We start from the raw sequence: 26,220 nt of genomic DNA on the forward strand, positions 1-26,220 counted from the left end.
GGGTCTCGGCCCGAAACGTCGACAGCGCTTCTCCCTATGGATGCTGCCTGGCCTGCTGCGTTCCACCAGCATTTTGTGTGTGTACTGTTACTTTCTGACTTGTGTTATAAATGCACCATAAAGACCACCACTGAGTGAAGCACACTGGGTTGTCCCAACTGTGTGTTCAATAGTGTAGTCAACTGCCCTACTTGTGAGTGTCCGCTAATCCACTTAAAACAATAGTATCTTGTATTTCCCAACTCGGTACGTTGCACGTGGATGTGTTTAGAGTAGTTTGAGAGTATTTTGTATCCCAAAGAAATTTCACAGGGCAACCCGCCGTGCTATCTGCTACAGGGGATCTACCTGCACCATCCCACCTTGTGGTACACACCCACATAACCGAGCCCTGACACGGTCACTGGGCACGTGGATTCCCCGTAGGTAACTCCAGAGACGGTCCTAGCGTTCCATTGGTACCCCGGACGTTGTATTGGCCTTCCGGAGACAATGGAGCCTTTGTTACATCCTGACCATTCCCAGCTTTGTCTGGGTTGTGGGCAATCCCTGGCAAAATGACCGCAGCTGAAACATTTCCACGGGGATCTGGTATTCATAACTGGAGGAATGTAGGCATTCTGACCATGTCCTCGACTACCCCTTCTATTGCATGGTGCTATCGAGCCTGACAGTGACGTACCCTGATAGGCACCCCGTCTTCCTCCATCTTGCCACTGCATAGCTGTTCTCTTATCGGGGCCATTTTAGAACCCTGTTTCCCATTATTCTCCTTCGTACCTTCTCGTTCTTCCCAAACTCTCACCATCCTTCTGAGAGCCCCTGCTTCAGTATGTGTGGGATCCGTAGGATCAAACATTTCACACACTCCTCTGCTCTCCTCACTGTGTGCCACCAGGGTCTTAAGCCAGCTACTCCTCTGTCATTGAGTCAAATTCTGTCCATCCGAAGCAGGACCATACACACTCGAGAAAACTAGACACAGCCTGTCACAAATGCCACGGGTGCTCCCTTTTCTGCTCTCTGCCCCCATGAAAAGCCTCCGCCAGGTCACCTCGATTAGCCCCTGAAGCTTCTAATATAGTCTCCTGTAAATCACCCAGAGTCCCCTGGCCACGTGCCTGTTCCTCTGGCAACGCTGAGGGTAACACAGAGGGTTAACTTCACCCAAACCACGAATTATCCTGCGCTGATGAATATATTGGAAAAGTTCCCGAGGGTTGTCTCCCAGCCCACACTTTGGTATCTTCACAGCTATAGCACCCATTAAAAGGGGTAGAATACTGTGTCACAACTGGTCCCTCTGGCTCTGGTGACTCCTGAACTCTCTCCATCACCATGGATACCAGTGGGGCAGTGGAAAAATCCATGTGAAGACGGACCACTTCCCTAATCATCCTCACTATTACAGTGCGTCGCCTCAGACGTAGATCACCCCAATCTACATCACCATCAGTCCTCACATCAAATACACACGTCACCCCTCTCTGAGCTGAGATGACTGTGCAGCTGTTCGATCTCTTTTAAACACTTCGTGTGATCAGAACGGCCTTTCTCTTCAGCTGATTTCTGCACGGCATTCATAGCACTCTGTAAATCCTGACACTGACTTTCCCACTACTTAATTCCGTATCCACCCTTTTACACCCCTCTTCACAACGTAACTATGTTGACCCCTGGCCAGCATGAATTCCACTGTTCCCCCTGTACCAATACTCACTCAGACCACTTCTCCCATTTGTAATACGGAAATAGAATCTTCCGTTGGCCAGACAATTGATCCTTTCTCTTCCAACCCCTAGCATGGGTTTCGTCCTTGCAACAGTCAGTCTCTGGAATTCCTCCCCCTTTGCATTCGAAGCCCCTCATCCTTACAGACTTCACTCATCAGTTCAATGTCGCATTTCAATCCTGTTGACATCATCTGACTGACCTGTGTCTGATTCCCATTGGATGTAGTCCAAGGATGACACAACCCCAGCCTTAAGTGACTTCTTTCGTTCTATTCGACTCGGGAACGAACCATTCTAACCAGGTCACAGAGACACTAGGCTGAGATAATGAGATTACTTCTGTAAACCTGCCTTTGTACACAATAAACAGCTTATCTGAGAATGATCTCTAAGCTTTACCAGATCAATAGCAGAAACCCCTGGTGTCCACGTTCAACTGCTCTGATGAAGTTATTCCAGAGGAAGAATCAGTTCTCTCTTGTCTCTCAGGTCCCAACGTCAGCTCTTGGGTCCTCAGAGACTCCATCTTCCTCCCATCCCACCTTCCCTGAACAGCCCAGCCCTCCCCTCTCCTCAAACAATACCAACTCTCTTCCTCCCTCTAATCCCAGCTCTCAGCTGTGCCAGGTCTTCAGAATTCTCTCTGACCTAACCCTCCCTGAGGCAGAACGTTCTCAGTAAAGGCCTCACCTTCGTCTCCCTGCGCCCGCACCTCAGCGAGTTCCGTGCCCGTCATGACACTGAGCTCTTCTTCCACCAGCTCCGTCTCCCTTACTCCCATCTTCATTCCTGCTCCTCTTCCTGAACACCCCGCTCTGGTCTTCTGCCTGCTCTGGATCCTTTTATTGCTAACTGCTGACGAGACATCAACTGTCTCGATCTTAACACTGCATTCTGAAATTCTAACTCACTCCTTCCAAAAGCGCTGCTCTCCACCCTCTCTCTGCACTAATCCTAACCTCACAACCAAACCCATCAGATAAAGGGGGTGCTGTAGTAGTCTGGCGGACTGACCTCTACCTTGCTGAGGCCAGATGACAAATCTTAGACACCTCCTCTTACTTACCCCTCGAACAGGACCCCAGTAAGGAGCACCAGGCTATTCTTTCCCACACCATCACCGACCTTATCAACTCTGCAAATCTCCCATTCACTGCCACCAACCTCCTAGTTCCCTCACCCCACACCTCCCCTGTTTCTATCTCCTACCCAAGATCCATAAACCTGCTCGTCCAGGTAGACCCAATGTTTCTGTTTGCTCCTGCCCCATCAAACATGTATCTGCCTACCTCGACTCAGTTTTATCCCCCACCCCCCAATTCCGTCCCTTCCTACCTACATCCATGAAACTTCACATGCTCTGATCTTTCCAATGTCTCCAAGTTCCCTGGCCCCCATCATCTCACTTTCACTGTGGATGTCTAGTCCCTGTGCAACTCTATGCAGCCTTAAAGTTCTCCGCTTCTTTCTGGACAACAGAGCCAATCTTTTCCCCTCCACAACCACTCTCCTCTGCCTGGTGGAACTGGTCTTTCACTCTCAATAATTTCTCTTTCAGATCCTCCCACATCCTCCAAATGAAAGGTGTAGCCATGGGCACTTGCATGGTCCCAGCTATACCCACCTTTTTGTTGGCTACGTGGAACAGAAACAGAATCAGGTTTATTATAAATGGCATGTGTTATGAAATTTGTTAACTTAGCAGCAACAGTACAATGCAATGCATGATAATATAGAAAAAATAAATTATCATATATATATATATATATATTAGTTAGATTAAAATAGTGCAAAACAGAAATAATATATATAAGCAAAGAGTGAAGATAGTGTTCATGGGATCAATGTCCATTTAGGAATCGAATGGCAGAGGGGAAGAAGCTGTTCCTGAACCGCTGTGTGTGTGCCTTCAGGCTTCTGTACCTCCTACCTGATGAGAACAGGACATGTCCTAGGTGATGGGGGTCCATAATAATGGATACCACTTTTCTTGGCACCATTGTTTGAAGATGTCTTAGATACTACGGAGCTGACTAATTTTAAAACTTTCTGTAGCAACTTCCAGTCTTCCGAAGTAGACTCCACCCCCTCATTTGGTCCATTTCTGACACCACCCTCCCCTCTCTCAATCTCTCTGTCTCCATCTGTGGCATCTCTTATAAAGCCACCGATTCTCACAGGTACCTGGACTATGCCTCTTCCCACCCTGTCACTTATAAAATGCCAATCCCCTTCTCTCAGTTCCTCCATCGTCACAGCCTCTGCCCTCAGGATAAGGCTTTTCATTCCAGAACTAATGAGATGTTCTCCTTCTTCAAAGAAGGGGGCTTTCCTTCCTCCACAGTCAACGATGCTCTCACCTGCGTGTCTTCCATTTCGCATACGTCTGCCCTCACCGCATCCTCCCGCCACCCCACTGGGGAGAGGGTTCCTCTTGTCCTCACCTACCATCCCACGAGCCCTCGCATCCAGCAAATAATTCTCTGTCACTTCCGCCATCTGCAACAGGATCCGATCACCAAGCACATCTTTCCCTCCCCACCCCCCCCCCCCCAACAATTTCCGCTTTCCACAGGGATTGCTCCCTACACGACTCCCTTGTCCATTCATCTCTCCCCACTTACCTCCCTCCTGATAGTTATCCTTAAAAGCATAACAAATGCCACAGCTGCCCTTATACCTCGTCCCTCACTACCATTCCGGGCCCCAAGCATTCCTTCCAGGTGAGGCGACACTTCACCTGTGAGTCTGTACCTACTGTATCTAGTGTATCTAGGACATCTACTGTATCTATTGCTCCCTGCGTGGCCTCCTGTAAATCAGTGAGACCCAACGAAGATTGAGAGACCGCTTCACCGAGCACCCACACGCTGCCCAGCATAAAATGTGGGATCTGCCTGTAGCCACTCATTTCAATTCCACTCCCTGTTCCCATTCTGACATGTCACTCCACGGCCTCCTCTACTGCCACGATGAGGCCACACTCGGGTTGGAGGAGAAACATCTTGGTTGCCTTAAACCTGATGGCATGAACATCGATTTCTTGAACTAGGACTTTATTCCCTGGAGCGTAGAAGAATGAGGGGAGATTTGATAGAGGTGTATAAAATTATGATGGGTATAGATAGAGTGAATGCAAGCAGGCTTTTCCACTGAGGCTAGGAGAGAAAAAAACCAGAGGACATGGGTTAAGGGTGAAGGGGGAAAAGTTTAAAGGGAACATGGGGGGGGGCTTCTTCACACAGAGAGTGGTGGGAGTGTGGAATGAGCTGCCAGATGAAGTGGTAAATGCGGGCTCACTTTTAACATTTAAGAAAAACTTGGACAGGTACATGGATGAGAGGTGTATGGAGGGATATGGGCCATGTGCAGGTCAGTGGGACTAGGCAGAAAAATGGTTTGGCACTGCCAAGAAGGGCCAAAAGGCCTGTTTCTGTGCTGTAATGTTCTGTGGTTCTACCAAATGCACACCCCTCACCATTCCTGTTTCCCTTCCTCACCTTATCTCCATAGCTGCCCATCATCTCCCTCTGGTGCTCCTCCCCTTCCCTTTCTTCCATGGTCTTCTGTCATCCTATCAGATTCCTCCTTATCCAGCCCTTTATCTCTTTTCCTAATCATCTTCCCAGCTCTTTACTTCACCCCTCCCACTCTCCTAGTTTCACCTATCACCTGCCACCTTGTTCTTCTTCCTTCCCTCTCCCCACCTTCTTACTCTGACTTCTCCCCTTCCTTTCCAGTCCAAAAGAAGGATCTCGGCGTAAAAATATCAACTGTTTATTCTTTTCCATTGATGCTACCTGGCCTGCTGAGTTCCTCCGGCCTTTTGTGTGTGTTGCTCTGGATTTCCAGCAACTGTAGACTTTCTTGCGTTTAAGAATCAGTTCAAACTGTTCACAAATGGAGGTTACAGAGCAGCGTCACAAAATGGCATTCCTTCGGGTAACACTGGAAATCATACAAAATGTTTAAAGCAGGTATAAAAGATGCAGAGCCAACTTGTGCACAGAGAGGAACAATAGGTGCTTTTGGATCTGAAACAGGGGAAGAGGAGGAACATGAAAACATGCGTTGGAATGATGTAGCAGATGAGATATAGTTATGACGAAGAGCCTCCTTGCGAGAATCTCCCTGCCCCGCCAACGTAAAACCAAATGGAGCCAGTGCTACAGGCTGCACAATTACCCCCCCCCCCCACTGTTACTATCAGAGAGGGAGGAGCAGGGCAGGAAAGCACTACCCTGTTCAGGGTACACCAGCTGAGGGGTATTGTTCAGTATACTGGGATACATGTGCCCGGGGATGATTTTAGAGGGTTGTTCCAAATAATCAGTTACCAGAAGCACAGCGACATGTTAGGGGAATAAATGAGGAATTAAAGAATGCAATGCTGTCTGTTTTGGGCAATACTAAAGTAGGCCTAGTAGATGAGCTACGTAAATATTACCAGAGGAAGGGCAAGCCCCCGCTGTATTTGCATCCCCTCTGTGGATGGTGTGCAGATCAATACTGAGATTACTTACAGTCAGAACTCACAAATAGATGGTTAAGAACATAGAGCCTCACAACACTTAGGAGAACAATTAGAGCACGGGAACAAGAGCTGCAGGAGCTAGATTTTAACTTTAGGAATACTTCAGAAGCATCTAAATTGTTATTCCTTCCAGAAAATATCAGCAAGACGAAGGAATTGGTTGTTGACTTCAGAAGGAGTAGCAGACCGCACGACACCATCTACATCGGTGGTGCACAGGTGGAACAGGCCAAAAGCTTTAAGTTCCTCGGGGTGAATATCACAAATAACCTGACTTGGTCTAACCAAGCAGAGTCTACTGCCAAGAAGGCCCACCAGCGCCTTTACTTCCTGAGAAAGCTGAAGAAATTTGGCCTGTCCCCTAAAACCCTCACTAATTTTTATAGGTGAACCGTAGAAAGCATTCTTCTAGGGTGCATCACAACCTGGTATGGAAATTGTCCTGTCCAAGACTGGAAGAAGCTGCAGAAGATTGTGAACACAGCCCAGCACATCACACAAACCAATCTTCCATCCTTGGACTCACTTTGCACCACACGCTGTCGGAGCAGTGCTGCCAGGATAATCAAGGACACGACCCACCCAGCCAACACACTTTTTGCCCCACTTGATGATTGTACGCTCTAGTATCAATTGTTTGGTGACAATAAAGTAAATACACGGGATACCATGTGGGGTATGTAGGTCAAGGGAGAAGCCAGCAAAGAGAATGTCGAGGGAAGAAAAACAGCCCTGGGGTGTGTCTTCACCCAATCAGGGAAGCTGTTGTCAGGGACAGTACAATTCTCAAATCTGCTGTTTCAGCTGTGGTAATTATGCTCAGAACCGTAGAGCAAACTGTTCATGTAATTTAAGTCCTAACAAAAAATCAGATTCGGCTTACATAAGGGCCGGAATATGTTGGAATTTGCTTAATGTGGGGATTTCATGCTTGAAGCGTTTAATGTTGTTTACTGTGCATGGTGAATAGCTTTCAGCATGTCTTTGTAACACATTTCCTCAATGCCAGTGAGTTGTAACTGAATATTGTGTTAACAGTTTAAACTTCAGGAACAAGAGATTTTCTGTAATGTTTGAAGTGTGAATGGCTTGATGTAAAGTGTGGCCACACTGTGAGGTCATTTGGGGGAAGACAGACACAGAGAGATGTTTTTAGGAGACTGTGCCTTTAAGAGGTTGCTTCAAAGTGTTTGTGCGTAAGGAACCCCCACCCAGTAATTCTTTTTCTCTCTTCCTTGGTCCGTTTGAAAAATGTGTGAAAGCTTTTCATGTTATTAGCTGTCACGTTACAACTGGCCAGTTGTAATCTCGGTCGTGGTGGAAATTTGTGCATCTGTATTCTGGACATGAGATGCCCGTATTTCTGAGGGAAATGGGCATTTGTAGGACATTGCTCTTTGATGATGATGTCGACTGAGGCCTGAGAGGCCAGCGTCGGGCATTTTCATGCCTTACAAGGCGCGGAACGAAAGACTGTGTGGAGCGCCCCTCCTCACACAGACGTTTTGCAGTATTTTTCTTTATTTTACAAGGTCGAGTTGCGAGCTCAGCACTCAACTCGGCACAGACGGAAAGCGTACTCGGGAACGGCCCGACTGGATTCGAACCTGGGAACCTCCGTTCCGGGGTCGGTCTCTGATGTCACTGCGCCACCAGCCGGCTAAATTACTCTTTAGCAGATTTTTAAATTGGGAATTTGAAATTAACAAGTTTGGAAAGATTTGAGTATTTTTGAGAGCAATCCTAAAACTTGCTTTACTAATAAGACTGCTTGCTCTCATAGAACGTAAGAGACGTTGCCCAAGACAATATGACATTTTGATTTTGAGATTGAGATTACTTGGAAAATAGTTTTGATGCAGTCAGTGTTTTGATATGTAAATTGCAAATGGAAGAAGGTACAGAGTTTTCCCAGGGGGCTCTACTTTAATACAGTTACATGGATGACCTCCCATTGCCCTTCCCAAGCAAGGAAGCCTGTGAGCAGGACTCCCTTTACCTTTTGCATACACTAGCTAAGAAAGGTCATAATCACAAAGTATCAAAGCAGTTTGTACAACCAGAAGTTACTTATCTGGGACATACCCCATTGCAGGATGGAAGGTGACTGATTAAGACTTGGAGAAAGAAATAGTGAAAGTCACGCCACCACTGACTCAGAGGGAAATGAAGCATTTCCTGGAAATGACTGGGTACGGTAGACAGTGGATTTTAGATTATGCCGCTGTTGTTAGGCACCTCCAGAAAATATATTTTCCCAGTCAACCTGATCTGCCGTGCCCCGGAAGCCGAGGAAGCACTTGAAAGTATAAATGAAGCAATTACGTCCGCCCCAGATACGGGCCTCCCAGACGAATTTCATCATTTTGTTCAGATCTTTTTGACTCGGGTTCAGAGGGAAAGACTCTTTATTTCAGTGCTCGGGCCCAACGGAGTTTAACGGGTTGTCTTCCGGCGGCGGAAGCCTCTCGCCTTGCTGTTCAGCACATGCAGGCTCGGATTCAATCATCTTACTCACGTCCATGCCACACATTCAGTGTAAACACTCACATCATGAGCAAATGGAGGAGGTCTCCAGGGTCAATAGATTGGCAGATTATACTGCAAAAGAGGCAGGAATGGGGCAAATGTCATGCCGGAAACAAGCGGCCCATTCAACCGGCCCTAATGACACTTCACACCGTGCAGGGCATACAAGCATACCGGCGACTGAAAGGGTTAAGTGGGAAAAGCCGACTTGCAAGCAGCCTGATGGTTTGTGGCTTCACCATCGTGGCCCCAGGTAAATTGGAACTGTGGATTGCCCGATCTGTTCACAAGTTCACACATGCGGGCAAGAGTCAATTACCCACTTCAAACCAAACTTACCCATTTCACTGGTGACGTACATAAAGTATGCACAGCCTTGCGGGTGAATCAATGTTTTGATTCTCAGTCAGAGGGCCGAGTGGAAAGGACAAACAAAACAATTTCAACCTAAGCTTAGCGAGGAAACTGTGAACGCAGGTGCTGCCTTTGGTTCTAGTGAATATACAAGCCACTGCTAATAGAACCGTTGGTTTGTCCCCACATGAACTCACAATGGGACAGCCCTTGGGCATGGCATTGGAGGCACCTCTGCGAGTTAAGCAGATCAACGTACATAACCTGGACGTGAGTCGTCTGAACTATTGTTTTACCTGAAAAAAAAGTATTACCAGTTATAGACAATAGGTGCAGAAGTAGACCATTCGGCCCTTCGAGCCTGCACCGCCATTCTGAGATCATGGCTGATCATCTACTATCAATACCCGGTTCCTGCCTTGTCCCCATATCCCTTGATTCCCCTATCCATAAGATACCTATCTAGCTCCTTCTTGAAAGCATCCAGAGAATTGGCCTCCACTACCTTCCTAGGCAGTGCATTCCAGACCCCCACAACTCTCTGGGAGAAGTAGTTTTTCCTTAACTCTGTCCTAAATGACCTACCCCTTATTCTCAAACCATGCCCTCTGGTACTGGACTCTCCCAGCATCTGGAACATATTTCCTGCCTCTATCTTGTCCAATCCCTTAATAATCTTATATGTTGCAATCAGATCCATTATCGTCAACCATTTGCAAAGACTAAGCACTACGTCATCGAGCTCAGAGATGCAGACATTTAAAAAAAAATTGTTTGGAAGCTCGATTTAAATGAGCAGTTCAGGGATTGCTGGTTACTAATAGTCATCAAGGGGAAAAAAAAAGCCACTGTGGATTCACACTTCTCACGGTAAGAAGGTGTCTAACGGTGTGAAAAAATGTAAAACCACTGAGAGTCTGAGTGACGGTGGTCGGGTTAGCCTTTCTCTTTTCTCTGACAGATGCAATTGCCACAAACACTTTCTTACAAATGTGCAAACAGGAACAATGTCCTTAGCTGCTGGGTTTGCATGGATATCCAGTCATGTGGAAATGGGTGCGCCCTTTTATGGAACGGAGATGAACTGCATAGTCCAAGCCCTCTGCCCTGGATATGTTAGAACAATGATGCTGGCACTCAAAAACATAAACCCTCTCTTCCCCTTAGCAGTACAGCCAGAACGTCACTGGGGACAGATGGGGATATAAATTTGGAAACAAGTGTTTTAGAGGATGGTATATACCTCTGCAATACAACACTAACTCCGGAGTAAAACGACTTAGTGTTGTCCTTGGGGAAGGTAACTTGCCTACGGAACCAGTAAAGCAGACGGGAACCCAATAGCATTGGAAAAGTTAGCAAATGAAATTGCATATGTTCCCAATCAACCCCAACAGGCAATATCTAAACTGTTGGCAAAATTGGTGGCAGTCTGCACAGTGGCATTGCAAAAATTAAATAGCTTTGGACTTTGTTTAATCTAAGAAAGGAAGCATATGTATTGATTAGGCAAGAATGTTGCATTTACATGCCAAAGAGATAATTCATTTTGCAGACCATATCCGAGAGGCTACCAAAAAGATTAAGAAAGTGGAAGATGAGTTTCACAATTGTAACACTCCAGGCAGAGGATTGTGGGTGACTATCCTACATTATGGTATAATCATAGTAGTTATTCTTTTGTGATGTGTGTAATGTAGTAGGCATAAGGAGATTATATTGCAAATGGGTACCTGTTGATCCAGAACAGAAAAAGGAGATTTTGTATAACTAAAGTTCTGAGTATGTGTCATTATACGAATGTCCAACATCACTTTTATTACTGCACTCATACCTTAACAATTGTTTTGAAGATTATGGTGATGTCATGAAATGACCAAAAGCAGCAAATGTGAAAAATATATCTGCAACCCTGAAGTCCTTATGGATTTGTAACTTTTGTAAAAAGTAATGTAACAAATGGAACCTGAAGGATCCCAAGTTTGTGTAGGTTTTATCAAGATATGGGTCTTATGAAGGGGGATGGGTGTGTTCATGGCAGGAACGGGGTAACAGATGGATGCTATTACAGAATGAAACTACCTAATTACTGTACTCCCCAAGTATAAAAGTGCTTTGAGACACAAGCTTGAAAACTGTTGTCCAGCTAATGTTGGAGCTAGTTTTCCCTTGCTAGTGAATAACAAATGTACAAAAATGTGATCCACTCTGAATTGTGTTGTAGCTTGTTTCTGCATATTAGCTGAACGGTACATAACACAAGCTCACTTATAATTGATGCAGAATAAAATGTGCCTGCTGTCCTAGGGGCAAGAACCCCAAATGTGGCAAATAAATCTCAAGGTGTATAATTTATACATTCTTTGATAATAAATGTACTTTGAATTTTTGAATGTGTTCAGTAACCAGGGTCCAAACCTGGATGTGATCAACAGCAGCATTAACTGCAGAATCAGTTCCTGCGGTCACTTGTGAACTCACCGCTGGCTCTGCACCTGCCGTGTTTAAATGCCCCACATAAGTACTGCACATTTGCACTGTCCCTTTAATGTGAGCTCGCCGATGTTTCGAGAGGTGAGATGACTGACTGAAGTTCTTCCCACAGTCGGGGCAGGTGAACGGCCTCTCCCCGGTGTGAATCCGTTGGTGCCTCAGAAGGTCAGACGACTGAGTGAATCCCTTCCCGCACTCGGAGCAGATGAATGGCCATTCCTTGGTGTGAATTCGCTCGTGTGAACGCAGATGGTATGAGCGACTGAATCGCTTGCCGCACTGACTGCATATGAACGGCCGCTCCCCGGTGTGAATTCGTTGGTGCGTCAGAAGGTCAGAGGACCGAGTGAAACTCTTTCCACACTCAGAACAGGAGTAAGGCTTCTTTCCAGTGTGAGTACTTTGGTGTTTCCGAAGCTCGGATGACTGAGTGAATCCCCTCCCACACTCGGAGCAGATGAACGGACGCTCCCCAGTGTGAATTAATTGGTGTGTACGCAGGTGGGATGAATAAGCGAATCCCTTGCCACACTGACTGCATATGAACGGCCGCTCCCCAGTGTGAATTCGTTGGTGCTTCAGAAGGTCAGACGACCGACAGAATCCCTCTCCACACTCGAAACAGAGGAAGGGCCTCTCCCCGGTGTGAATGAGTTGGTGCGTCCGAAGCTCAGATGACCGAGTGAATCCCCTCCCGCACTCCGAGCAGACGAAAGGCTGCTCCCCGGTGTGAGTTTGTTGGTGCGACTGCAGATGGGATGAACGAATGAACCCCTTCCCGCACTCGGCACAAGTGTAGGGCCTCTCCCCGGTGTGAATGAGCTGATGTGTCTGAAGCTCAGATGACCGAGTGAATCCCCTCCCACACTCAGAGCAGACGAACGGCCGCTCTCCGGTGTGAATTAGTTGGTGAGACTGTAGCAGGGATGAACACGTGAACCCCTTCCCGCACTCGGAACAGGGGAAGGGCCTCTCCCCATTGTGAACACGTTGGTGTGCCTGAAGCTCAGACGACTGAGTGAATCCCCTCCCACACTCCGAGCAGACGAACGGCCGCTCTCCGGTGTGCCTTCGTTGGTGAGTCAGCAGGTTGGATGATCGAGTGAATCCCTTGCCACACACACGGCACTGGAATAGCCGCTCTCCGGTGTGAATCCGTTGGTGCATTAGAAGGTCAGACGAACGTGCGAATCCCTTCCCGCACTCAGAGCAGATGAATGGCCTCTCCCTGGTGTGGACCAGCTGGTGTCTCTGTAGTCCGGAGGAGTTTTTGAAACCCTTCCCGCAGTGACAGCAGGTGAACGGCCTCTCACTGGCGGGATCTTGCTGGTGGTTCATCAGGTCACAGAGTTAATTAAAGTCTTTCCAGCAAAAGATTCAGCCAGGAGGTAGAATGTCCTTCCACAGTGAGAGCAGGAGAATGGCCTCTCTATGGTGGTTTCACCAAGTGGGATGAGAGTGAATCCTTTCCTGCAGGTTAACGGTCTCTCCCCAGTACAAATTTGCCGGTGTCTCATCAGGTCGGATGACTGAGTGAGTCCCTTTACGCTCTTGAAGAAGGGTGATAATGTTTCCCTGGGACCTCAGTGGTCAGTCAGTAAAAAGATGACCAAATTAATTACTTTCCTCAAATGGAAACAAGGTAAAGAAGATTTGAATATCCTCAGGGAAATGGATCAAGCTTATCCCAGTCAAAAGAACGAATGTTTCACTGGTGCAAAAACAAGGATGTGGTGAACACGTTCCCAGTCACAGATCAGGTGAGCTCACCTTCCCCCAACATGTCACACACGGTCTCTTGTTGCAGTGGCTGTTCCTTTCCCAATCCGCACTGGAGTGATCACTGCCCGCTCCTTCACAGGCTGGAAGAAGTTACTCGGCTTCTCTGCAGATTGGTTCCTGACCTCACACATCAGTAGATTCTCCCCTCCCCGCTGTAGACAGCGTGTCTTCTCCCCAGCTGTGTCACGGTCGGTGCCTGCAACAGCCCTCACTGCCTGGGGTCTGAAGTGAAACAAACCAGCGTCTCTCCCTCCACGTTCACAGGCCGATGATATTCAGGTGCTGGGGAGCTGAGTGGGGTGTAGATCGGATGTGATATTCCGTCTGAGATACCCAGTCGCAATTCCTCCACCTTCGATGTCCTGTAAAAAGTTACAAAAACCATCAATAAGTACAGGGCAGTGAGTCAGAACAGATTATTTTAATCTCCTGGGTCTCTCTGATACTGACTGTAACAGTTAAGAGAAGTGTAGATATGTACATGAGTAAGAGGGAAAGGAAGAGCTACTAGTACTAATACTAGTACTATAATTTCTACTAGTGTAGAAATAGCAGGGGCTCTGACAGAAATATTTCAAATTTCATTAGAAACGAGGATGTTGCCGGAGGATTGGCGTATTGCTCATATGATTCCAGCCTGTCAGTTTGACGTCAGTGGTGGGTAAATTAATGGAAAGTATTCTTAGAGATGGTATATTTCATTATCTGGATAGACAGGGTCTGATTAGGAACAGTCAGCATGGATTTGTTCGTGGAAGGTCATGTTTGACAAATCTTATTGAATTTTTTGAAGAGGTTACGAGGAAAGTTGACGAGGGTAAAGCAGTGGATGTTGTCTATATGGACTTCAGTACGGCCTTTGACAAGGTTCCACACGGAAGGTTAGTTAGGAAGGTTCAATCATTAGGTATTAATATCGAAGTAGTGAAATGGATTCAACAGTGGCTGAATGGGAGATGCCAGAGAGCAGTGGTGGATAACTGTTTGTCAGGTTGGAGGCCGGTGACTAGTGGTGTGCCTCAGGGATCTGTACTGGGTCCAATGTTGTTTGTCATATACATCAATGATCTGGATGATGAGGTGGTAAATTGGATTAGTAAATATGCAGATGATACTGAGGTAGGTGGCGTTGTGGATAATGAAGTAGGTTTTCAAAGCTTGCAGAGAGATTTAGGCCAGTTAGAAGAGTGGGCTGAACGATGGGAGATGGAGTTTAATGCTGATAAGTGTGAGGTGCTACATTTTGGTAGGAATAATCCAGATAGGACATACATGGTAAATGGTAGGGCACTGAAGAATGCAGTAGAACAGAGTGATCCAGGAATAATGGTGCATAATTCCCTGAAGGTGGAATCTCATGTGGATAGGGTGGTGAAGAAAGCTTTTGGTATGTTGGCTTTTATAAATCAGAGCGTTGAGTATAGGAGTTGGGATGTAATGTTAAAATTGTACAAGGCATTGGTAAGGCCGAATTTGGAGTATTGTGTACGGTTCTGGTCACCGAATTATAGGAAAGATGTCAACAAAATAGAGAGTGTACAGAGAAGATTTACTAGAATAATTACCTGGGTTTCAGCACCCAAGTTACAGGGAAAGATTGAACAAGTTAAATCTTTATTCTTTGGAGCACAGAAGGTTGAGGGGGGACTTGATAGAGGTATTTAAAATTATGAGGGGGATAGATAGAGTTGACATGGATAGGCTTTTTCCATTGAGAGTAGGGGAGATTCAAACAAGAGGACATGAGTTGAGAGTTAGGGGGCAAAAGTTTACGGGTAACACGAGGGGGAATTTCTTTACTCAGAGTGGTAGCTGTGTGGAACGAGCTTCCAGTAGAAGTGGTAGAGGCGGGTTCGGTATTGTCATTTAAAGTAAAATTGGATAGGTATATGGACAGGAAAGGAATGGAGGGTTATGGGCTGAGGGCAGGTCAGTGGGAGGACTAGGTGAGAGTAAGCGTTCAGCACGGACTAGAGGGGCCGAGACGGCCTGTTTCCGTGCTGTAATTGTTATATGGTTATAATAGATGGGCCTGGGCAGAAAACCTAGCTGGCATGGACTAGCTGGGCTGAAGGGCCTGTTATTGTGCTGTAGTGCTCTGTGATTATCCGGCCTCTGAGTCAGGATCAGGGGCTCGTGTCCAGTTCCAGAAACTTGAGCACAAGACTGGACAGAGAGGTCAATTAGTTCACACTCAGATCACAGCATAAAGATTAGAAATCCCTGGACACAAACTTTTGAAATTCTCTTCCCCAGATCACAATGGAGGTAGAGCCCATGAATATATTCACAGGTGATATCAGAGCAGGTTTGGGCCGTATGGGAGTGAGGAAGTGGACTTCTGCATTGTGATGTCCTACATGAGAAACCAGCCTGATGATTAACAAGAGATCTGCTAATGGCAGAGAAACAAAACAGAAAAGCAAGGACATGGTGGTAAGTGGCTACATTTCATTAGGAGAGTGAGGTGAGTCGGTACGTCAAAATCTCCACCAAATTTCTGCAGATGTACCCTAGAGAGCATTCCAACTGTCTGGAATAGAGTGGTCGCTACACAGGATGGGAAAAAGCTGCAGAGGGTTATAAACTCAGCCAGCTCCATCATGGGCATGAGTGACACCACCATCGAGGAGCCATCGATCATTAAGGACTGCATGACCCAAAACATGACCTTCTTACAGTGCACCATCATGGAAGTACAGGAGACTGACGAAACACACACACACACACACAATATTTTAGCAACAGCTTCTTTCTTCCCCTCCAGTATCAGCTTTATGAGTGGACAATGAACACATGAACACTATCTCACTATTTTCGCATTACTTATTTAACTTCATAAAATATCTTTTTAATTGTAATTTGTAGTTTATTTTATGCATTGCACAGTACTGCTGCCACAAAACAAGAAGTTTCCCAACATACGTCGGTGATGATAAACCTGATTCTGAAGTCTTTACCCATCATTACTGGGCATCACCTCATCCATCAGGAAGGACATCGAGGGATCCGAGAGACTGTAATACAACTGTAATGCCATGGGGATCATGATTATCTGCAGTGACTGGAGCAGTCAGTGAGATTTCCCAACAAGCAGAGACTGAAGAGATGTTTAAATCGATGGGCTGATTTTAGACGAGATTGGGAGAACAACTTAAGAAGTGGCAGTGTGATATTCATCTAATTTCTTCCTTCGATGCATCTTCCCTGCACTGACCCCATTTATTTTGGTTCCTTCACCATGCAGTGCAGAACAGAACAGCGGATTGAGAGCCCTTGAGGCTGTGACTGTGCTGACTGGGATGTCAATCCAAAATAATCCCGTCCACTCGCACAGGATCCATCTGTCCCCATTCCCTTCCTTTCACGCATCTGTCCAAACGTTCCAGTTGTATCTGCTTCCCATCACTTCCCCTGACAGCCCATTCCAGGAACCTTAACATCTATTGATCTTTGTCTTAAATGTACTCAGGGACTCAACCTCGAGGACCGTCTGGGGTGGATCTTACCGCAGGCTGGGATGGAGATCACACTCATATGCAATATTCCAGAAAGCATCTCACCAGGGTCTAGAAACACTGAGTGGCTACGTAAATGAGTACACCTGCTCATTAATGCAAACATCTAATCAGCCAACGATGTGACAGCACCCCAATGCATAAAAGCATTCAGACATGGTCAAGAGGTTCATTATTTTCAGACCAAACATCAGAATGGGGAAGAAATGTGGTCTAAGTGACTTTGACTGTGGGATGTTTGTTGGTGACAGGCGGAGCAGTTTGAATGTCAGAAACTGCTGTTCTCCTGGGATTTTCATGCACACCAGTCTCTAGTTTGTAGAGAGTGGTGCAAAAAATTAAAAAATATCGAATGAGTGTCAGCTCTGGGGATGAAAATGCCTTGTGAAGGAGAGACATCAGAGGAGATTGGTACAAGCTGACAGGAAGGCAGTGGTAACTCAAGTAACCACACATTACAACAGTGTTGTGCAGAAGAGCACAAACACACACTCAGTGGCTACTGAATGAGATACAGGAGGTACCTAATAAAATGGCCACTGACTGTAACTGCAGAATTATATATTTAAATATGCAACACCTTCTGTCATCTTAATTGCACATTCACTTTCGGTTCTCGGGTCTCTCTGAACAGCCTCACTTCAGAATCTGCGGCCATTTAAAAAGTGATCCACTGCTCTCCTTATTTCACAGAACTGGATGAGCTAGCCCATTTAGAGCCAGAGTCATAGACTTCGCCACGTGATTTTTGATTTGCCCTACTCTTGCCCACCAGGGGTAGCATCTCTGGTGAAATGCTTATCGTCCAATCGCGGGCAGATCCCACTCAGACGACAATGCGATCTGAGATAGGGACAGGTCTGGCCGAGCATGCAAAGTCAGCTCCAGTGGACTAATCGTGAAGCCCAACAGTTCGAAGGTGGTTCTGAGGCGCCTCATGAAGAGCGAAGAGCCTGACGAGGCACAGCAGAAATCATGCTTATCCTCTTCCGATAAGGAATACCCCTGTTGTGACAACTGCTCGTAGCACTGGGCCAACAATGGATGTGCCCCAGTGCCACAGGTTTTGCACTTAATAAAAAAAATCCCCATACAGGGTTCGCTGTCATCGTTGGATATGATGGATGATCAACCAGCCAAACATTCTCACTCATACACTTGATCATTTTCTATATCCTTGTTACAATACACACAGTCGCCCTGTTCCGCACCATCAGCAACTGTGGATACAAGACTCTTGGCCCCAAATCACTGACCATGGCTTGTGAAGGGTTGGGGCCCCTACATTAGAGTCGTAGAAAAGAAAAGCACAGAAACAGGCCCTTCGGCCCATCTAGTCCATGCTGAAACTGCTTGAATTGCCGACTCCCATCGACCTGCACCGGGACCATTGCCCTCCATACCCTGACCATCCATGTACCTATCCAAACTTTGCTGAAATGCTGAAATTCAGCTTGCAATAACCACATGCCGGCAGTTCGTTCCACACTCTCACGACCCTCTGAGTGAAGAAGTTTCCCCTCATGTTCCCCTTAAACTTTTCACCTTGCACCCTTAAACCACAGGCTCAGTGAAAAAAGCCTGCCTAACTACATCCTTCATAATTCTGTAGTGCTCTGTTAAAACTCCTCTCAAATCTTTTATGTTCTAAGGAATAGATAGATAGATAGATAGATACTTTATTCATCCCCATGGGGAAATTCAACTTTTTTCCAATGTCCCATACACTTGTTGTAGCAAAACTAATTACATACAATACTTAACTCAGTAAAAAAATATGATATGCATCTAAATCACCATCTCAAAAAGCATTAATAATAGCTTTTAAAAAGTTCTTAAGTCCTGGCGGTAGAATTGTAAAGCCTAATGGCATTGGGGAGTATTGACCTCTTCATCCTGTCTGAGGAGCATTGCATCGATAGTAACCTGTCACTGAAACTGCTTCTCTGTCTCTGGATGGTGCTATGTAGAGGATGTTCAGAGTTATCCATAATTGACCGTAGCCTACTCAGCGCCCTTCGCTCAGCTACCGATGTTAAACTCTCCAGTACTTTGCCCACGACAGAGCCGGCCTTCCTTACCAGCTTATTAAGACGTGAGGCGTCCCTCTTCTTAATGCTTCCTCCCCAACACGCCACCACAAAGAAGAGGGCGCTCTCCACAAATGACCTATAGAGTCAGTTAATAAAGTCCTTATCTATTCAATCTTTCTTTATAGATCCGGCAACATCCTTCTAAATGTTCTCCGTACTCTTTCAAGCTTATTTACCTCTTCTTGTAGGTAGGTGACGGAAACTGCACACAATTCTCCAAATTAGGCCTCACCAACATCTTCTACAATTCAGCATAACATCCCATCTCCTGTACTCAGTACTTTGATTTATAAAGGCCAATGTACCAAAAGTTTTCTTTATGACCCTATCTACCTGTGACACCACTTTCAACAAATTATGCACCTGTATTCCCAGATCCCTTTGTTCTACCACACTCCTCAGTGCTCTACCAATTCACAGTGTAAGATCTACCCTGCTCGGTCCTTCCGAAGTTCAACACATCACACTTATCTGCATTAAATTCCATCTGCAATCTTTCAGCCCACTTCTCCAGCTTATGCAGATCCCTCTGCAAGCCATGATAGCCTTCCCCCCCAATCTTGCTGTCATCCACAATTTTGCTGATTCAGTTAACCACATTATCCTCCAGATCATTGATACAGACGAGAAACAACAATGGACCCAACACTGATCCCCAAGACACTCCACTAGTCACAGGACTCCAGTCAGAGAGGCAACCATCCACTACCACTCGCTGGCTTCTCCCACAAAGCCAATGTCTAATCCAATTTACTACCTCATGTTGAATGCCGAGCGACTAAATCTTCTTGATCAACCTCTCGTGCGGGACCTTTTCAAATGCCTTGCTAAAGTCCATGTAGGCAACACCCACTGCCTCGCCTTCATCAGCTTTCCTGGAAACTTCCTTAAAAAACTCAATAAGATTGATTAGACATGACCGACCACACACAAAGCCATGCTGACTGTCCTTAAGCAGACCCTGTCTATCCAAATACATATACAAATCCAGTCCCTTAGGGTACGTACCAATAACTTGCCCACTACTGATAGATAGATAGATACTTTATTCATCCCCATGGGGAAATTCAACATTTTTCCAATGTCCCATACACTTGTTGTAGCAAAAACTCATTACATACAATACTTAACTCAGTAATAATATGATATGCATCTAAATCACTAACTCAAAAAGCATTAATAATAGCTTTAAAAAAGTTCTTAAGTCCTGGCAGTTGAATTGTAAAGCCTAATGGCATTGGGGAGTATTGACCTCTTCATCCTGTCTGAGGAGCATTGCATCGACAGTAACCTGTCGCTGAAACTGCTTCTCTGTCTCTGGATGGTGCTATGTAGAGGATGTTCAAGGTTTTCCATAATTGACCGTAGCCTACTCAGCGCCCTTCGCTCAGCTACCGATGTTAAACTCTCCAGTACTTTGCCCACGACAGAGCCCGCCTTCCTTATCAGCTTATTAAGACGTGAGGCGTCCTTCTTCTTAATGCTTCCTCCCCAACACGCCACCACAAAGAAGAGGGCGCTCTCCACAACTGACCTATAGAACATCTTCAGCATCTCACTGCAGACATTGAATGACGCCAACCTTCTAAGGAAGTCATTAAGGATGTCAGACTAACTGGCCTATAATTTCCTGTTTTACGTTTAGAACCTTTCCTAAACAGTGGAACAACACTGACTATCCTCCGGTATCTACCCTGTCACTAGAGATGATTTAAAGATCTCTGCTAGGCCCCCTGCAACGTCTGCATTTGCCTCCCTACGGTCCAAAGGAACACCTTGCCAGGTTCTAGGGACTGATCCACCCTGATTTGCCTCAAGACAGCAAACACCTGTAACCTGTACACAGTCCACGAAGTGGATGCCATTTTGCCTCCTATTGTGTCCTGATTAAATACAGGTGCCAAAAAAAAAAATCATTTAAAATCTTCCTCATCTCTTTCGGCTCCACACATGAATCACCATTCTGATCTTCCAGATCTTGTCCCTTGCAATCCTTCTGTTCTTCACATATCTGTTGAATTCCTTAGGGTTCTCCTGCACCTTGTCTGGTAGAGCAACCTCATGCCTTCTTTTTCACCCTATTTTCTTTCTTAAGTGTTCCTTGCATTTCTTGTATTCCATTAGCACCCCATGTGCTCCTACCTGCCTATACCTGTTATGCACCCCCTTTTCTCCTTAACCAGGGCCCAAATATCTCTTAAAACCAAGGTTCCCTTCACTTGTTATCTTTACCTTTTATTCTGAAACATACAAGCTTTGTACTCTCAAAAGAAATCGTGGACGCATTGGTAATCATTTTCCGATGTTCTATAGATTCGGGAACAGTTCCTGCTGATTGGAGGGTGGCTAATGTTGTCCCACTTTTCAAGAAAGGAGGGAGAGAGAAAACAGGGAATTATAGACTGGTTAGCCTGACGTCAGCGGTGGGAAAGATGATGGAGTCAATAATAAAAGAGGAAATTACAACACATTTGGATAGCAGTAGAAGGATCAGTCCGAGACAGCATAGATTTATGAAGGGAAAATCATGCTTGACTAATCTTCTGGAGTTTTTTGAGGATGTAACTATGAAAATGGACAAGTGAGAGCCAGTGGATGTAGTGTAACTGGACTTCCAGAAAGCTTTTGATAAAGTCCCACATAGGAGATTAGTGGGCAAAATTAGGGCACATGGTATTGGGGGCAGAGTACTGACATGGATTGAAAATTGGCTGGCTGACAGGAAACAAAGAATAGTGATTAACGGGTCCCTTTCGGAATGGCAGGCTGTGACCAGTGGGGTAGCGCAAGGTTCGGTGCTGGGACCGCAGCTGTTTGCAATATACATTAATGATTTAGATGAAGGGATTAAAAGTAACATTAGCAAATTTGCTGATGACACAAAGCTGGGTGGCAGTGTGAAATGTCAGGAGGATGTTATGAGAATGCAGGGTGACTTGGACAGGTTGGGTGAGTGGGCAAATGTATGGCAGATGCAGTTTAATGTGGATAAATGTGAGGTTATCCACTTTGGTGGCAAGAACAGGAAGGCAGATTACTATCTAAATTGAGTCAAGTTAGGAAAAGGGGAAGTACAACGAGATCTAGGTGTTCTTGTACATCAGTCAATGAAAGCAAGCATGCAGGTACAGCAGGCAGTGAAGAAAGCTAATGGCATGCTGGCCTTTATAACAAGAGGAATTGAGTACAGGAGTGAAGAGGTCCTTCTGCAGCTGTACAGGGCCCTGGTGAGACCCCCACCTGGAGTATTGTGTGCAGTTTTGGTCTCCAAATTTGAGGAAGGACATTCTTGCTATTGAGGGAGTGCAGCGTAGGTTCACGAGGTTAATTCCCGGAATGGCGGGACTGTCATATATTGAAAGATTGGAGCGACTGGGCTTGTATACACTGGAATTTAGAAGGATGAGAGGGGATCTGATTATTAAGGGATTGGACACACTGGAGGCAGGAAGCATGTTTCCGCTGATGGGTGAGTCCAGAACTAGAGGCCACAGTTTAAGAATAAGGAGTAGGCCGTTTAGAACAGAGATGCGGAAAAACTTTTTCACCCAGAGAGTGGTGGATATGTGGAATGCTCTGCCCCAGAAGGCAGTAGAGGCCAAGTCTCTGGATGCATTCAAGAAAGAGTTAGATAGAGCTCTTATAGATAGTGGGGTCAAGGGTTATGGGGAGAGGGCAGGAACGGGGTACTGATTGTGTATGATCAGCCATGATCACAGTGAATGGCGGTGCTGGCTAGAAGGGCCGAATGGCCCGCTCCTGCACCTATGGTCTATTATCTAAAATTTCACTTTTGAATTCTTCCCTCTTACCAAGCACACCTTTGCCAGGAAACAGCCTGCCCCAATTCACACTTGCCAGATCATTTCTGATACCATCAGAATTGGTCTTTCTGCAGTTTAGAATCTCGAACCGTGGACCTGACCTACCATTTTCCGTATTTTCTCTGAAACTAATGGCACTGTGATTGCTAGGTACAAAGTGCTTCCCTGCACAAACTTCAGTCACCTGCCCTAGCTCATTCCCTAATAGTAGATCAAATATCACACACTCCTCCATTGGGATTTCTACTTACGGATTAAGGAAACTTTCCTCAACATATTGGACAAATTATTCCCCATAATAACAACCTCGTTTCTTCCAGCAGTCTATGGCCTCTACAAATGCGTTTGGCTAAACCCCATGGACTGTTCTGTAATCTGTAATATACCTTTCTTACTTCCCAGTTCCACCCATAACACTCACTAGGCAAGTTGAGCACTGTGACATTTTCCCTGACCACTAACACCACTCTTTAATCCATCCCACTCTGTCACATCTAAAACAACGGAACGCCGGAATACTGAGCTGCCAGTCCTGCCCCTCCTGCAACCGAGCCTCACGAATGGCTACAAAATCATGATTCCAGGTGCCGATCCACCCACGAGCTTATCGGCCTTTCCTACAATACTTCTCGCATTGAGATATACACAGCTCAGGACACTAACCGCACCATGCTCAACCTTTTTGTTCCTGACTCTGCCTGAAGTCTTGACAACACCCATCTCCACAACCTCTCAACTAAATATATTGGCACATTGGCTCCTGTAACTCTAATCCCCATTGTGAAGCACTAGCAAACCTTCCAGCTTGAATCCCTTCAGTACTGGTCCCATCTTCCCTGGAAGCGAGCCCAATGATCCAAAATCTTATGCCCTCCCTCCTACACCAACTGCTTAGCCACGTGTTAAATTGTATAATCTTCCTGTTTCTGGCTTCACTCGTACGTGGCAGGGGTAGCAATCCTGAGATCCTGCCCTCTAAGTGGGCACCTAACTCCCAGAACTCCCTTTGCAGAACCTCCTGATCTTCCTACCCGTGTGTTCCACGACCTCTGGATGTTCACCCTCCCACTGAAGGACGCTGAGGACCCTATCCGAGATGTTCTGGACCCCCGGCACCCGGGAGGCAAAATACCACCCAGGAAATCTCGCTCATCCACAGGACATCCTTTCTGTTCCCCTAACTAACGTACCCCCTATCACCACAGCTCACCTCTTCTCCCCCTTTCCCTTCTGAGTCACGGTCAGACCCGGTGCAAGAGAGCTGACCACTGACTTTCCTCTGCTAGGTCACCCCACCCCCAGAAAAGTGATTGTACCTGTTGTTGGGGAATAGCCACAGGGGTGGGCTGCCCCCACATCTCAAAGACCTACCGGTTGGTGGGTGATTTGCTCACTGTAGATTATCCTGTGATGAGACGGGTTCAACAGGTGTGACCTCGCTGAGCCGGAAGTGCCTGTTCCTCGCCGAATCGGTAAACTCAATAAATAAATAAACCGTAATTCCCTGATTTCAGGCCGGCGGCGGCTCGAAGCACCTGGCAGGCGATGGGAGAGTCCGGTACCGGCCCGTCCTCCGTCCGGGACTCCGCTTTTCCAAACCGGCGCCGAACCGCCGGACTGGTGACGTCACGTATACCTCTGACGCATGCGCGCTAGGCTCCAGGGCGGCGGATTTGAACCTGTCGCTGGCTTCACGTTTCCTCGCTGCTTTCTGGTCAATTATTGCAAAGAATTCCGGGCCTGAGGGAAGACCGCCGTGTCAGAGAGAAATGAGAACCGGATACAGCGATCGGACCCGAAGCTTTCTCAATTTAAGGAATGGACCCAATTGATGATTCAGAAAAGGTGAGAGGAGGGGCGCATCTCATCATAAACTCTTGCGGTGCTCCAACGTAGCGGTTTTGCTGGACTCATGTTTGCTCAGCTTGGAGCAAATGCCGTCCATTCCATTTTCCTACGCAGTTCATTTTCATGATCCTGACCGCAGTTTGCATACCACCAGCTGCCGACTACGATCAAGCGCTATGATGACGTCTGCAAACAAGAAATAGTCAATCCCGGTGAATTTCAAATTACAGTTGCAGACTCCAACCAGGCTTGTTTGAAGAAACCCCTGCCCGATTACCGTCAGCATATAACCTGTAGCACCAGAGGCCCTCATATAGTAGGCCACTATTATTCTAAGATCGGAATGCCTGCCGTTCCTTGCCCAGACCACAATTCGGTAAAACAGATCACTTGCCTGTCCTTCTCCTCCCTGCATACAGGCAAAGGCCAAAAGGGGAAAGCTCCAGAGATTGGGACAACAAAGGGGTGATTGCGGGAGGCAGAGGAGCGGCGACGGAGCCGTGTTCAATGACTCATCTGGGGATCTGAATGAATACACCACGTTTGTAATGCACTTTGTTAAAACAGCTGCAGACGAGTATGTCCTTGCAAAATCATTCAGCATACAGCCCAGTCAGAAGCCCTGGATGAACCATCGGGTGCAAATTATGCTGCGGGGCAGACCAGAGGCATTCGAGTCTGGTGACCAAGAAAGGTACGAGAGGTCCAGGTACAATCTCCAGAAAGCCATCTCGTGGGCAAAGTGGCAATTCCAGATCAAACGTGTCAACAGTTGCCGGCTTGAACACTGTCACCTCCTCTAAAGCTAAATCAAGCGGCGTAGATTTGTAGAGGGAAAGGGTTAATCAGCTATGTGACTAGAGTCAAGGAGACGGCAAAGCAGACTCGTGTGTCCAAACGTGCTAACCCTTGCGAGATAAGGCACGAGTCTAATCTGCTGCGACCACAGAAACAGAAACTAATGTACTGAGCTCTGAGTATTTTCTAGTGAACGGTAACACGTTGTTAGAGTGTGGTAATATTTCTATACAATGATCGGATATGTTATAATAAGTCTGCTGTTACTATGCTGAACTGTATGAAAGGACGCAATTTCTGCTGGAGGAGTCTCTCTCTCTCACTCTCTCTCTCTCTCTCTCTCTCTCTCTCTCACTCTCACTCTCACTCTCTCACTCTCACTCTCACTCTCACTCTCACTCTCACTCTCACTCTCTCACTCTCACTCTCACTCTCACTCTCACTCTCTCACTCTCACTCTCTCTCTCTCTCTCTCTCTCTCTCTCTCACTCTCACTCTCACTCTCACTCTCACTCTCACTCTCTCACTCTCTCACTCTCACTCTCACTCTCTCACTCTCACTCTCACTCTCACTCTCACTCTCTCTCTCTCTCTCTCTCTCTCTCCCCCCCCCCCCCAAGTGTAAAGGTCCCAAAGCGAAACTCAGGAGTCCAGCGTTTTCTTTTCAAAGGTCAAATTTTCACGACGATCTGGCGTAAGTCGGCAGGATCGCAG

General features: G+C 46.5%; 1 protein-coding gene across 3 annotated transcripts in view; it reads right to left on the minus strand.

Moving 5' to 3' along the window:
- Nucleotides 1-26,220, minus strand: part of LOC140716390 (uncharacterized) — a 108,437-nt gene that overhangs the window by 61,246 nt on the left and 20,971 nt on the right. For 2 of the 3 annotated variants that reach the window (XM_073029073.1, XM_073029072.1), the window contains exon 2: nucleotides 10,693-13,787. In XM_073029073.1, the coding sequence (XP_072885174.1) occupies nucleotides 11,503-12,981 (1,479 nt within the window). In that variant the 5' untranslated portion in view covers nucleotides 12,982-13,787 and the 3' untranslated portion in view covers nucleotides 10,693-11,502. Of the gene's footprint in view, nucleotides 1-10,692; nucleotides 13,788-24,231; nucleotides 24,520-26,220 lie in introns of those variants that run through there. The other variant, XM_073029071.1, reaches the window with a different exon arrangement.

This window comes from Hemitrygon akajei, chromosome 25, assembly GCF_048418815.1.
Source record: "Hemitrygon akajei chromosome 25, sHemAka1.3, whole genome shotgun sequence".
Taxonomy (NCBI): Eukaryota; Metazoa; Chordata; class Chondrichthyes; order Myliobatiformes; family Dasyatidae; genus Hemitrygon; species Hemitrygon akajei.